The sequence below is a fragment of the Phalacrocorax carbo genome, chromosome 13 (genome assembly GCF_963921805.1).
Source record: "Phalacrocorax carbo chromosome 13, bPhaCar2.1, whole genome shotgun sequence".
Classification (NCBI taxonomy): Eukaryota; Metazoa; Chordata; class Aves; order Suliformes; family Phalacrocoracidae; genus Phalacrocorax; species Phalacrocorax carbo.
This window is the reverse complement of record NC_087525.1, coordinates 18,236,747-18,247,530: the sequence shown is the minus strand read 5'-3', so window position 1 is coordinate 18,247,530 and position 10,784 is coordinate 18,236,747. Positions and strand designations below refer to the sequence as shown.

General features: G+C 44.6%; 1 protein-coding gene across 2 annotated transcripts in view; it reads left to right on the top strand.

The window, feature by feature from the left end:
• Nucleotides 1-816: 816 nt before the first annotated feature.
• VCL (vinculin) overlaps nt 817-10,784 on the top strand; it is a 61,658-nt gene continuing 51,690 nt past the window's right edge. For both annotated transcript variants that reach the window (XM_064464955.1, XM_064464956.1), the window contains exon 1: nt 817-984. In XM_064464955.1, the coding sequence (XP_064321025.1) occupies nt 817-984 (168 nt within the window). The remainder of the gene's footprint in view (nt 985-10,784) is intronic.

Sequence of the window (10,784 nt, the reverse complement as noted above, 5' to 3'; positions counted from 1 at the left end):
GGGGGCGGAAGCGGTGGGACCGCGCCCGGGGCGCGCCGGGCCGGCCGCGGGCGCCCTGCGGGGAGAGCAGCGCGGCGGGGGACAACGATCGGGTCGTGACGGGACACAGCGATCGGGTCGTGAGGGGGGCTCCCCCCACAAGAAGCCTCTCCAAGCGGCGGCTGGGGCCGGGGGGCGCCGTACCATGCTATACTATATCGTACCATATCATGTCTTGCCCACCGCGCCGGGCGTGGCGTGCCCCAGGAATGCCGGCGGCCCCGGCCGCTCTCCCGGCACCCCGGCGTTACTCGTCACCTTATATGGATAGCGGAGCGCCTGACGTCATCCCCGCGCTGGGAAACCAGCGCCCGCGCAACCAAGCTTGGCCGGGAAGGCGGGTGGTGCGGGAAAGGCAGGGGGGCGGGAGGGTTCTGGAATGTTGATGGACGCGACGCTGCGCCAGTTGGAGCGGCGGTTCCGCTCGGCCATTGGGCGAGGGAGGCCGAGGGGGCGGGCGGCCGCAGGAGGTGTAGGTTGTGGTGGCTGAAAAGCCGCCGCCGGGCGGAGGAGCTGTGCCAGTGCGGGGTGGGCGCTGCCGAGGGGAGGCAGGAGGGCAGTGAGTTCGAGTCCCGCCTCCGCCAGCCTGAAGCGGGAGCCGGTTCCCCGGGCGAAGACAGCCCGCTGAGGGGTGAGGGGGGTTCCCAGCGGTCGCTCGATTTTCCTCTCCTTCCTCGGTTTTCTCCGTGCGCGGAGGCCGCAGGTTTCTCCGCGGGGACAGAGTTTGCCAGGAGTTTGTGCGGACTTGGGGCCCCGGCCCGCTGCCCCGCCGTCGCCATGCCCGTCTTCCACACGCGCACCATCGAGAGCATCCTGGAGCCGGTGGCCCAGCAGATCTCCCACCTGGTCATCATGCACGAGGAGGGGGAGGTGGACGGCAAGGCCATCCCGGACCTCACCGCCCCCGTCTCGGCCGTGCAGGCCGCTGTCAGCAACCTGGTGCGGGTGAGTAGCGCCGGCCGCTCCGCCGGCCCCGCTCCTCCTCACGGGAGCGGCCCCGGCCGCCGCCGAGCCCGCCCTCCCTGTGTGGGGCCGGGGCTGGGGCCGGGAGGGGGCGAAGCCGGGAGGCTGTCCGGACCCCTCGGGGAGCCGCCCCGGCTCTTCCCGCCCCGCCGGGCTGCGGGGCGGCGGGCCCCTGGCCCTCCTGCGGCCGCAGAAGCCCCCTGCCCCAGGCGAGGGACCGCCTTGGCAAGCGGGAGCCCCTCGGCCCGCCCGCTGGTGTCTCCCGTGGGCCGTGTGGGGTTTTGCTGCCTTGGAAACTCCTGGTTTAAGTGTAGTCGCTATAAAAGGCAAAACACGTGCTTGGTGTGATCCTATCCTAAAAAAAGGAAAAAACTTGAAAGCTCCCAGGCATTTGATAGCGATTCCTATATCGGTGGAGGCTGGCAGCTCGTTACCGGTGCAGCAGTCGAGGAGGGACAGCGCTGCGGTTTCTAGGCAGTTTGGAGGTGGTTCTGCTTGTTGCGTGGCCTCGGGTGTGAGTACTGTTTGCTTTTGGGAGGCTGAGGGTGGCCGAAAGTCGTCTCGGGTCTCTGGAGCGCTCGGAAGCAGCTCTACGTAGCCTGTCTCTTTAAGACATTTGCAGTACGGACGCGGCAGTCTGAGAAGCGCAAGTGACTAATGCATTTGAAATGCTTTAGTCAGTACTGTTATAACCAACGGCGGCAGAAGAATAGCAGACTGTTGCGGGTCAGAAACGTCTTGGATGTAGAAAACACTGCGCTGTTGCATGCCCCTCCATTTCATTAAGAATTACCTGGTAATGCTGACCTTGCCCTTCTGTTGAGCTCATTTGCAGATACTCTGAGTTCATTTCCGAACATCGGATGTTACTTCCTCACTTCGATCCCTATAAAACTCTTAAGTCATTCGTGGCAAGCAGTATCCCTCGCCAGCAAACTTCACCTGATGATGAGACGGCAGTTAAAAAAGTGTCACTTTAACTGATGTACAAATGCACTGAAATCATGAGGTTTGTGGGTATAAGGAGCTGTCAAGATGACTAACATACGTGATGTGTTTATCAGATTTTGGCCTGTAGTACTTGCTACTGCTAGAATAACTTGCCACCTTGAGGTTTTGCAGTTTACTACAGTGTAACTCAACTCTTGGTCCCCATGACTCCATGGGTTTTACACAATGTACTGTCTGGAAAACTTGTGCTTCTTGCTGACTTTAGCTGAAGCTCTTGTTTTCATGAAGAACACCCGGTCTGCAGCAATGAACTGATATAAGAGGTATATTGGCTGTAAGGATGTGAAGCCTTGTGTAGGAAATACTTTTCCTTGAAAGGAAGGCTTTAGAATAATGCTTTGCCTCTCTGAGCTTAGTCTGTGTCACTCTGTTGTGTGACTACCCCCCCCCCCCCCCCGTCCTTCCTCTCAGAAGAAACCTGATCTGATAAAGTAGCATTTAGTCGAGAAACACAGAAACAGAATTAGTTCCTTTCTGCAGCTTGCTAATGCCAGCTATTCTTTCATTTTGGACTGTTTTGGAAGTCTCTGGTTTTCTTTTCTTGCTTGCTAGCTAGATAAAAGGAAAGACTGTTGAATTATTTTTCTGTGTTAGTTCACAGAGCAAATAGGAGCAGTGTAATCTGCAGTGGTACTTACAGGGAAGATGCCCTGGTCTGGTAGAATACAGCTTTGACTACATTAAGAAAATAATACAGACTTAAAGTTCTGTTTCCTATCCGGAGCTGATTTTTCAGCGCATCATTCTGAAGTGCGAAGGTGGCTTGTGAAACTGTAGTTTCATAGGAGCAGGGATATTTGTGCGGACAGGTTGTCTAACCACAAGCCTTCTGGTGGCTTCACAGGTGACAGACAGCAAAGGTGGACTGGCTGGTGTAACCAAGACTGTAACGTAGCTGTCAGCTCTCTGGTTGCTTGCTGTCTGCTCAGGGCTCTTTGTGCAGCGTGAGTAACACAAAGCGTACGTAAGTACTGACCAGAGGAGAAGCTTTTCCGTGGTAACTTGCCACACACAGCAGCACCATTCACCAGCTCCCCAGCCTATTGTGAAGACTCCACAGTCTGGAAGGTGCTATATTTAATTCGTGTGACTATTGCATCTGTAAGTGACTGCTGGTAGCAGTGCTTGCAGTGCTGAGGCCTATTCCTGTGCAAGGCCTCGGAGCCGTGCTCTGTGGGGAAATGGGCTAGGAAATGAGAGAATGGCTATGAGGAAGGAGCCATATGCAATATCTTAGTTTGTTGTGTTGACATTCCTGAGATGGAGTTAATATCCAATATCCACGGTGGAACAGGGGTTGATGGATATTAGAGTCTTAATAAGACTTCTAGATGAGTTAGAAGGGAGCCCTTATCCTAGATAACTTGACTTAACATGAGAACTCTTCCTTCAGTTTGCCATTCAGCATGAATTTCTATTTTTCTGTCAAAAACAGGTGTGCTGTATTTTAAGGTTTGCCTGAAGCCATCTTGAGTTTAATGGTTTTTTTAATGTAAGGTTTGCACACCCAAGATACCTACTACAGGGATGCTTCCTTGTCAGAACCTAAGGGATAGTCCAAGTCACTGCTGAAGTTAATGTAAAGATTTAGTTATTCCAAGTTAGTCTCTTTTGCATGGTAACTACCGAAGACTTGGTATTCTGCATTTCTGTATTAGTTTCTAATATGTGACAGTTTGATTCTACTGCATCTTGAATATTGTTAGGGGATAGCTTTTGTGGAAAAATGCTCAAATTGTTTTGAAGCAATTTGAAATTTCCTAACTGTGAGGTAAGGTACATGTTGCCTATGCAAAAATCTTGCATGTAGAGGTGTGGTCAGTCCCTCTATATAACTAATTAACTACCACCAGGTGAAGCACCATCTAGGCACAACTAAAACCACACAGATTACTCTCAAAACAGGTGAAGCTCTATACCAGTACTTAGGCAGTGACACCAAGTTTAGAACCAACCAACTGCACAAAAAAGCCCCATTTAACTGTGGAAGAGTTACACTAGCGCAGCTGTAGCAGCTCTCATATCTCATCGTAGTGGATGAAAAAGCAGTAATTGCCTCAAGCAACTGGTGTGTTCTGGGTGCGTGTCCGTGGGCCTCTGTCAGGTGAGAAGTTGCCTGGGGTGGCAGGGCCCTGCAGAAAGGCGTGTGTTTTCTCGGGACAGGCTGTGAATTGCCTACCAACACCTGCAAACCACCAGCTTGGAAATCACCTATATAAATGAATTTGTGAGAAATGCAGCCTGCCTTGAAATCCTTGTTGTGATTGCAGCAGCAAATCAAATAAATGGCTAAACACGTGGAGTGAGGAGAAGTGGTCTGACTGTTGTGGAGAGTGGGTGGTGAAGCAGCTTCCTCATCCTTAAGGGTTCTTCTGCCACAGCTGACTTGCCTATGTCTCAGGGTCCACAAGAGAGGAGTGAGCTGCCGAGGACAGCTCAGTGTTTCTCTTTTTTGAGAGAAAAATTAGCTTGCAATATTTATGTTTATGTATCTTGGAAAAGGATGGAGAAGAAAGGAAAAAGGTAAGCTTTTTCCTTGCGGAATTTTCTGCAGAGAGCAAAAGATGGCTCTCAAGAGGTTGTAGTAACTTTCTGAATTTTTTTTCTTGGTGTTTGTAACTTGTCATGGGATATATATAGATTTGTGCCTCCCCATCTCCAGTTTATTATATTGGAATATCTTTAAGCGGAAAGAAATGGCTTGTTACACTAGTTCAAACCTAGGGACAAGAGAATGAGAGCACTAGAAGAACCCTGACGATCTTGAGACATTAAGTCTTTCCATTATAGGTTTCTAGGTGCTGTCTATGTGTAGTAGAAACTTGTGTTACGAGAGTGTTTTTAAATTATTAAAAAATTCCTTCTTTTTTGAAATGGAACATTCTACTTCAGCATACCTGCAAGTTTGATAGGGGAAATTTACCATATTGTGGGAACTGTGGCCATATGCTCGGAGAAAGTGGATAAAACACATTAGGGGTGTGTGCATGGGAGGGACAGGGAATAGAGTGATTAATCAGACAGAAAGGCAACTCTAATAACAAAAGAACATAATAAACTTCTTTCTTGCCTTTATCTGTTAGGTATTATCTTTACATAAGAGATTAATCAGCTTCTGATTTGAATGGAATAATCTCTTTGTTCTGTTGTTATGCTTGGAGACTTAATTTATACTAGTCTCTTCCATCAGCTTTAAAAGGAATCTTTTGTTCTCTGTTCCTTTAAATGTGTGGAGAGATGGTGAATGCCTCCATTAGTAATTACATGCAGCTTGCTTTTTGGGCATAAAAACTGAGAATGTTATTGTGGAATGGATAACCTTAAAGTGGCAGTTGGACTAAAAAATTCCATATGTTAACAACATGGTGTATACTACTCCTCCTCTGGAAAACTTAACATATGTTTTCTGCTGCATAAGTGAATTATATCAGTGAGGGAGGAGTTGTTAAATCCATATTAAGGGCCAATGTTTAGCAATTTATTCTTGTTACTGACTTCTTGTAACTTTAGTGTGTCATGTAGTTTTGCTTTGTGCTTTGAAACAAGAGAAGAATTTTCTCCCCATAGTGGTATTGGACTGTAGACATGGAATTCCTTTTATAAGGTTTAATAAAACAATGTACCAAACAAAACACGGTTCAGTATGTTTTAAGCTTAGAAATATGTAGCTTCAGAATGTAAGTGGGGTTATTTACAAGTGTCTTCCCCTTTCTAATATAGTTGCAATCTGGATTGATGAAGCAAGTCTTTGAGAGGATTTGGAAGGAGGAGGAGCAAAGCAGTTGTTTTAAAGATGCGTTAGCAAACATATGGCGTTAATGCTAGTTACTGGAAATGATGCCTGAAATCGTCACCTAGTTGTTGCAAGTGCTATGTATGTTCCTTGCTCCAAATCTGCTAGAATTCTTAAATAAAAGCCAAATGAGACTTATTTGGCAATTACTTTTCCAAGGGAGAGAGTAGGCCAGTCCTTGCCTTGAGTACTGCTTCGTTTTGGTAGTGGCTTCACAAATAGTGAAGACTAGCTTCTTATCCCCCTTCTCTCTGTTTTATGGCTTATATGTGTTGTTCCTTATTTCTTGTGTCTGGCTGCGCTGTTTCATTAAGTCTTGCTGGCTTTATATTTTTTCACCTCAGATATGAGATGAAGTATCTACCATTAGTTTTGCTCTCCATCTTCTGCTGCCATTTCTCACTCTGAAAAGCGAGTTAGACTGGCAAACTAGACCTTAAGAAACATCACAATATAACTTTTTTCCTTTAGTGATACAAATTCTATTCTATCCCTTGCTCAGTCAAATGCTGAGAAGCAATTCTTTGTACAGAACTTGCCTCTGTGTCCATGGTTCTTAATTCCTGCAAAATGATAAACTTCCTGGCCTTTATCTTTAAACACAGCAATAGGAGCTCTCACTAGGGAGCATTGTTGTTATCTAATTTGAACAGTAAAGTATCTTCTTTATAAATATATAACTGTTATAAGTGCATCCACTACATTAATTGTAATGTTTAATTCTATAATTTCTTCCTTAATTTTTGACATCAGGAAAGAGAGGATTAACCCTAAATAATGTCTTGTAATTGGTGTCTAAAGTAACAACTTGTGTTGATGCATGGAAAAGCACCACAGATGGGTGGTTATTGCAACTACCTGCATTTCAGAAGACACCCTGTGGATACAGGATGACTTGCTGCATGGAGAAATGAAATGATAAAGTAAAGATGGATATTCTTTTCAGTTACAAATACTTCACCAGTAAGTATCTCCTTAAAACAGGAGCCTAGCAGCTCAAAACTGAATTTGGGGGGGGACTCCATGTGTAAGTATTTGAAAGTAGGTCTAGTTTGTCCCTGTGGTAATTTCAGGCCCTAGGGCATTTGTAAGAATATAAAAAACCAGATAGAGAATCAGGAGAGGGCAAGCCTATCCTTTGTTCAGTTTGCCTAATAATTCAAGTCTACAGACATATGACTTTTACTTGCCCCTATCCCGAGACTAGAACCAAAGTTTTCAGTGAAAATGTACTGAGTAACTCATTTTGGAACAACTTTTATTCTGAAGTAAATAATGTTTGGATGCTCAGAATAATTACTTACGTGAGGAGTAATGATCAATGGGTAACAACCCTGCCTGATGGAAAGGGGAAAGAAGGGGAGGGGGGCGAGTCCACAACCAACCTCTTAAGTGCCAAATGCTTTCTGTGATTACTGAAACTGTCAGCTGATATTGACTCTGAAATGATGATGATGATCTTGGTAACTCTGTCACTGACAGAACATGTGTTGGAACAGTTTCCCAGTATCCTGACTTCATGGGTAGCATAGGAAATTGATGATTCATGTCAGGGTTCTCCAGTAAAGAGCAGAGAACAGAAACAAACCATTCCTCTAGAAAACTGTGTCTTGTTGCTGTTGGCTTAGAAACCTTCTGAAGAGAGCTTTTGTAATAAGATTGCATTTCATTTTCCATAGATGGTTACACATACAGAATAGCAAATGTAACATGATCTTCCTTCACTGAAGGTAAGTTTTCCTTGTGCCAAACTTCTGGTGCATCTCAGGGACCTGGGATTGCTGTGAAGGCAGGTCTCCTCAGTAAAGAAGGTATTGAGTGCCTCAGCCCTTTCTGTGCTGTCACTGGGCCTCACACCTGTGCAGCAGTGGGCCCACGTTTTACCTAGTCTTCATTTTGTTGCTGCTGTACTTAAGCAAACATTTTTGTTGTCCATGTCCCTCACCAGATACACCTCTAGATAGGCTTTGGGTTTCACCCTATCCCTGCATGCCCAGGTAGTGTCTCCGTACTTCTCCTGAGTCACCTGTCTGTGCATCTGCCTCTTGTGTGCTGACTTTTCATGTCAGCTGTGGATGAACAGAATGTTCCTAATGTGCAGGTGTCCTGCCACCTTTACTTGACTGTCTGCTCATCAGGGTGAACTATTGTCAGTGAGGTGATCCTTGGAAATAAACCAGTTCTCCAGAATTTCTCTTCTTTCTAAGACTGTATCCCATGGGATTTCTCCAAGCAGGTCCCTGAAAAGGCCAAAGCTTGTTCTCATCAAGCCATGGGTCTGATTTGTCTTTTTTCTTCCTTTCAAGATCCTGAATTCAGTCATCTCATGGTCACTGCAGCTAAAGTTGCACCTCACCTTTGCATTCCCAACCTGTTCTTCCTTGTTTGTAACAGCAGAGTGCCTCTTCTCTTTGGCTCCTCAATCTGTATCTGTCTACTAATGAAAGATGGTATTTAGAGCTTATGGTGTGTGATAAGAGAGGTACATATTTCTCATTGGAGTGGAGATAAGCAACTTCATATTAAACTGATTTTCTGCAATGGCCTAAGAAGGTTTGACTTGAGCAACTGTCATGATTGATCTTTGTCCTCAGGTAAATACAGTATATAAATGAAATGACGAATAACAGCACTGAAAAAACCACTGCTTTGGCTAGCTCCGATATCTTTGTGTTTGCAGCTTAAAATGTCTGGGTATGCTGCAACTGTTCTGGTCTCATTGCTTTACAAACTAGTTGTGACAGTTTCCAGTAACCTGGTTAGGATGCAGTAAGACTTGTATGGCAATTCCAAAACTGTCTAAATTCTTTGACTGTCCTAAAAGGTACAGCTTATTTCTAGACAGTCTCAGTTCAGGTTATCAGTAGGCAAGGACCAAAAGCCTTGTTCTGTAATGAATGTAGATGCATTTGCAGTTCGTAAGGATATTCAAGAGTACTTTATATTCTTTTGATGGTGTTAATCCAGCAACACATCTTTTTGAAGTAGGTGATAGAAAATATTGCTCTGTCTTTTTAATGGATACACCGATGGCAGTACCACGCTATGTGTTCTTTTCAATGTTTATCTTCTGTTTGTTGGAATAGTAAAGTATAATGGTATTAAACTTGAACTGCATTTTAGTAGCTGAGTCTTTACATCAACTACAGAGACAAGCCTGTCCCTCCTTAAATGCTGAAGACTGCACAAGAAAATGCTACAGAAATGAATTTCTTGAACAGATAATAGTCGCAAGAATGCCAAAGTAGAAGTATGAGAGGTGGTGGTGACTTCTGTAATCCCTGAGTTGATGAGGGGCACTGTGGCCTGTTCTGGGTGAGTCACAAGTGTCACCTTAGCTAAGTCATTGTGATGGCAAACAAGAATGACTATTCTCTTCTTATTCTGTTTTTTTTAAATTCTCATAAAGTAATTGCTATATAAGGAGCAGGTGCATCAAAATGGGAAGCTTATTAAAGGCTGAACTAGGAAAGTCCATAATCAACCTCCATGCCCATTCTAGTCTTTCGGCTGTTTTCTGGGTGTCAGCTCTTTGGCTGCAGAAGAGTCTGAAGATTCCTCCTGTCAAGCAGGGAAGCTAATAAAAGCTGTCATCTGGAACTTCAGTTATTCCAGCCGAGGTGCTTCCTGTGCTGTCTTCAAACCTTTTCCTGAGTTTGGAAGAGGCTGCATATTGCAACTGTTTTTGAGGGAAGCATTAATAAAACTTTCTTTTCTTATGCAGGCCTTGTTTTGTTTGCCTGCACAAATACTTCTTGGAAGGAGCAGAAACAGACTTCAATCAGACTGATAGTACATGTGACAGCCAAGTAACTTGTAAGTTGCAAGAGTTTTTGGGTGAATTTGGTTCCTGGTGACCACAAATTTGGTTAGGTTTTGAAAAAATTGACTTATCATTTATGAGTAAAATATCTCTCTGCACACAGGCCACAAATGGTTAAGCTGTTGATCTCAAAATGGGATATAGTAGCAGTAACTGAGTGAAACAATTAGTGCTAAGGTTTAGCTGAATGCAAGCTGGCATGTTCAACCTTCCTATTTAAACTCCATGGAAACCTTGTCAGTTGCTGACATATATCCATGTAGTCATCTGAACTGGCTTAGGAGAAGTTTTTAATACTGAAGTTGTGTGATGTAGTGAATGTTTACTTTAAGGGTAATTGCTAGAAAAAGTGCTGCTTCAAGCACCTGGTCAGAGGTTACTGGGAAGGTTATTTTCTTTGGTGTATCTGTTTGCTTTTAAAAATCTTACTTTTGTAACTTTGCTCAAGATTGATCTCTAAAGATGTTTTCCATTTCAGCCTCTGAATGTGTACGTGTGCGTCGAAATATCCTTCAGCTAAGTCTTCAAAAGCTGATTTGGCTACAAAAAGGTCACAAAACCAATCAATGCTTGAAAGAAAATTTATTCTCAAGTGTAAAAAACACTTTCTTAAATTACTGTGTAACTTTTTATGAGGTTTTAGGTAAGAGAACAAGTGAGTAAACTGGCTGCAGCTTGTTGGACTACACTAAAAATCACTTTCACAAGCCTTGCTGCCTTTGCAGCTTTTACAGCATAATAGTTGTGCTGAATAACAGAGAGAAACAAATGGAGTTTCTCTCGAACTCCAGTGTAGTAGTGAAAAGGTCACTTTTTATTTAGCTTGCCCTGATAGAATGACAAAAATGGATTGTGAAGGGCTAGTAACTGCCAAACAACCGACTTAACTGTAGCAGCTGAAGAAGGGCTGCTTGATTCTTTGTCACCCTTACAAGTAATTCTCTTTTTCTCAAGAAATCAAGGGGTGGGGAGTGGGAAGTATGGGAACCTCAGTAGATTTTATTTGGGTTTCAGCTTGACTTCAGCCTTTCTCTGGGGAGAGAGAAAAAAAAAAGGTAATAGCGTAGCATTTCTTTTAATTCTGTTAAGTTAATGCTGGAGCAAACCTGCATTCCTTAGCGCTCTGACTAGACTCCACTGGCACTTGAGCTGTTA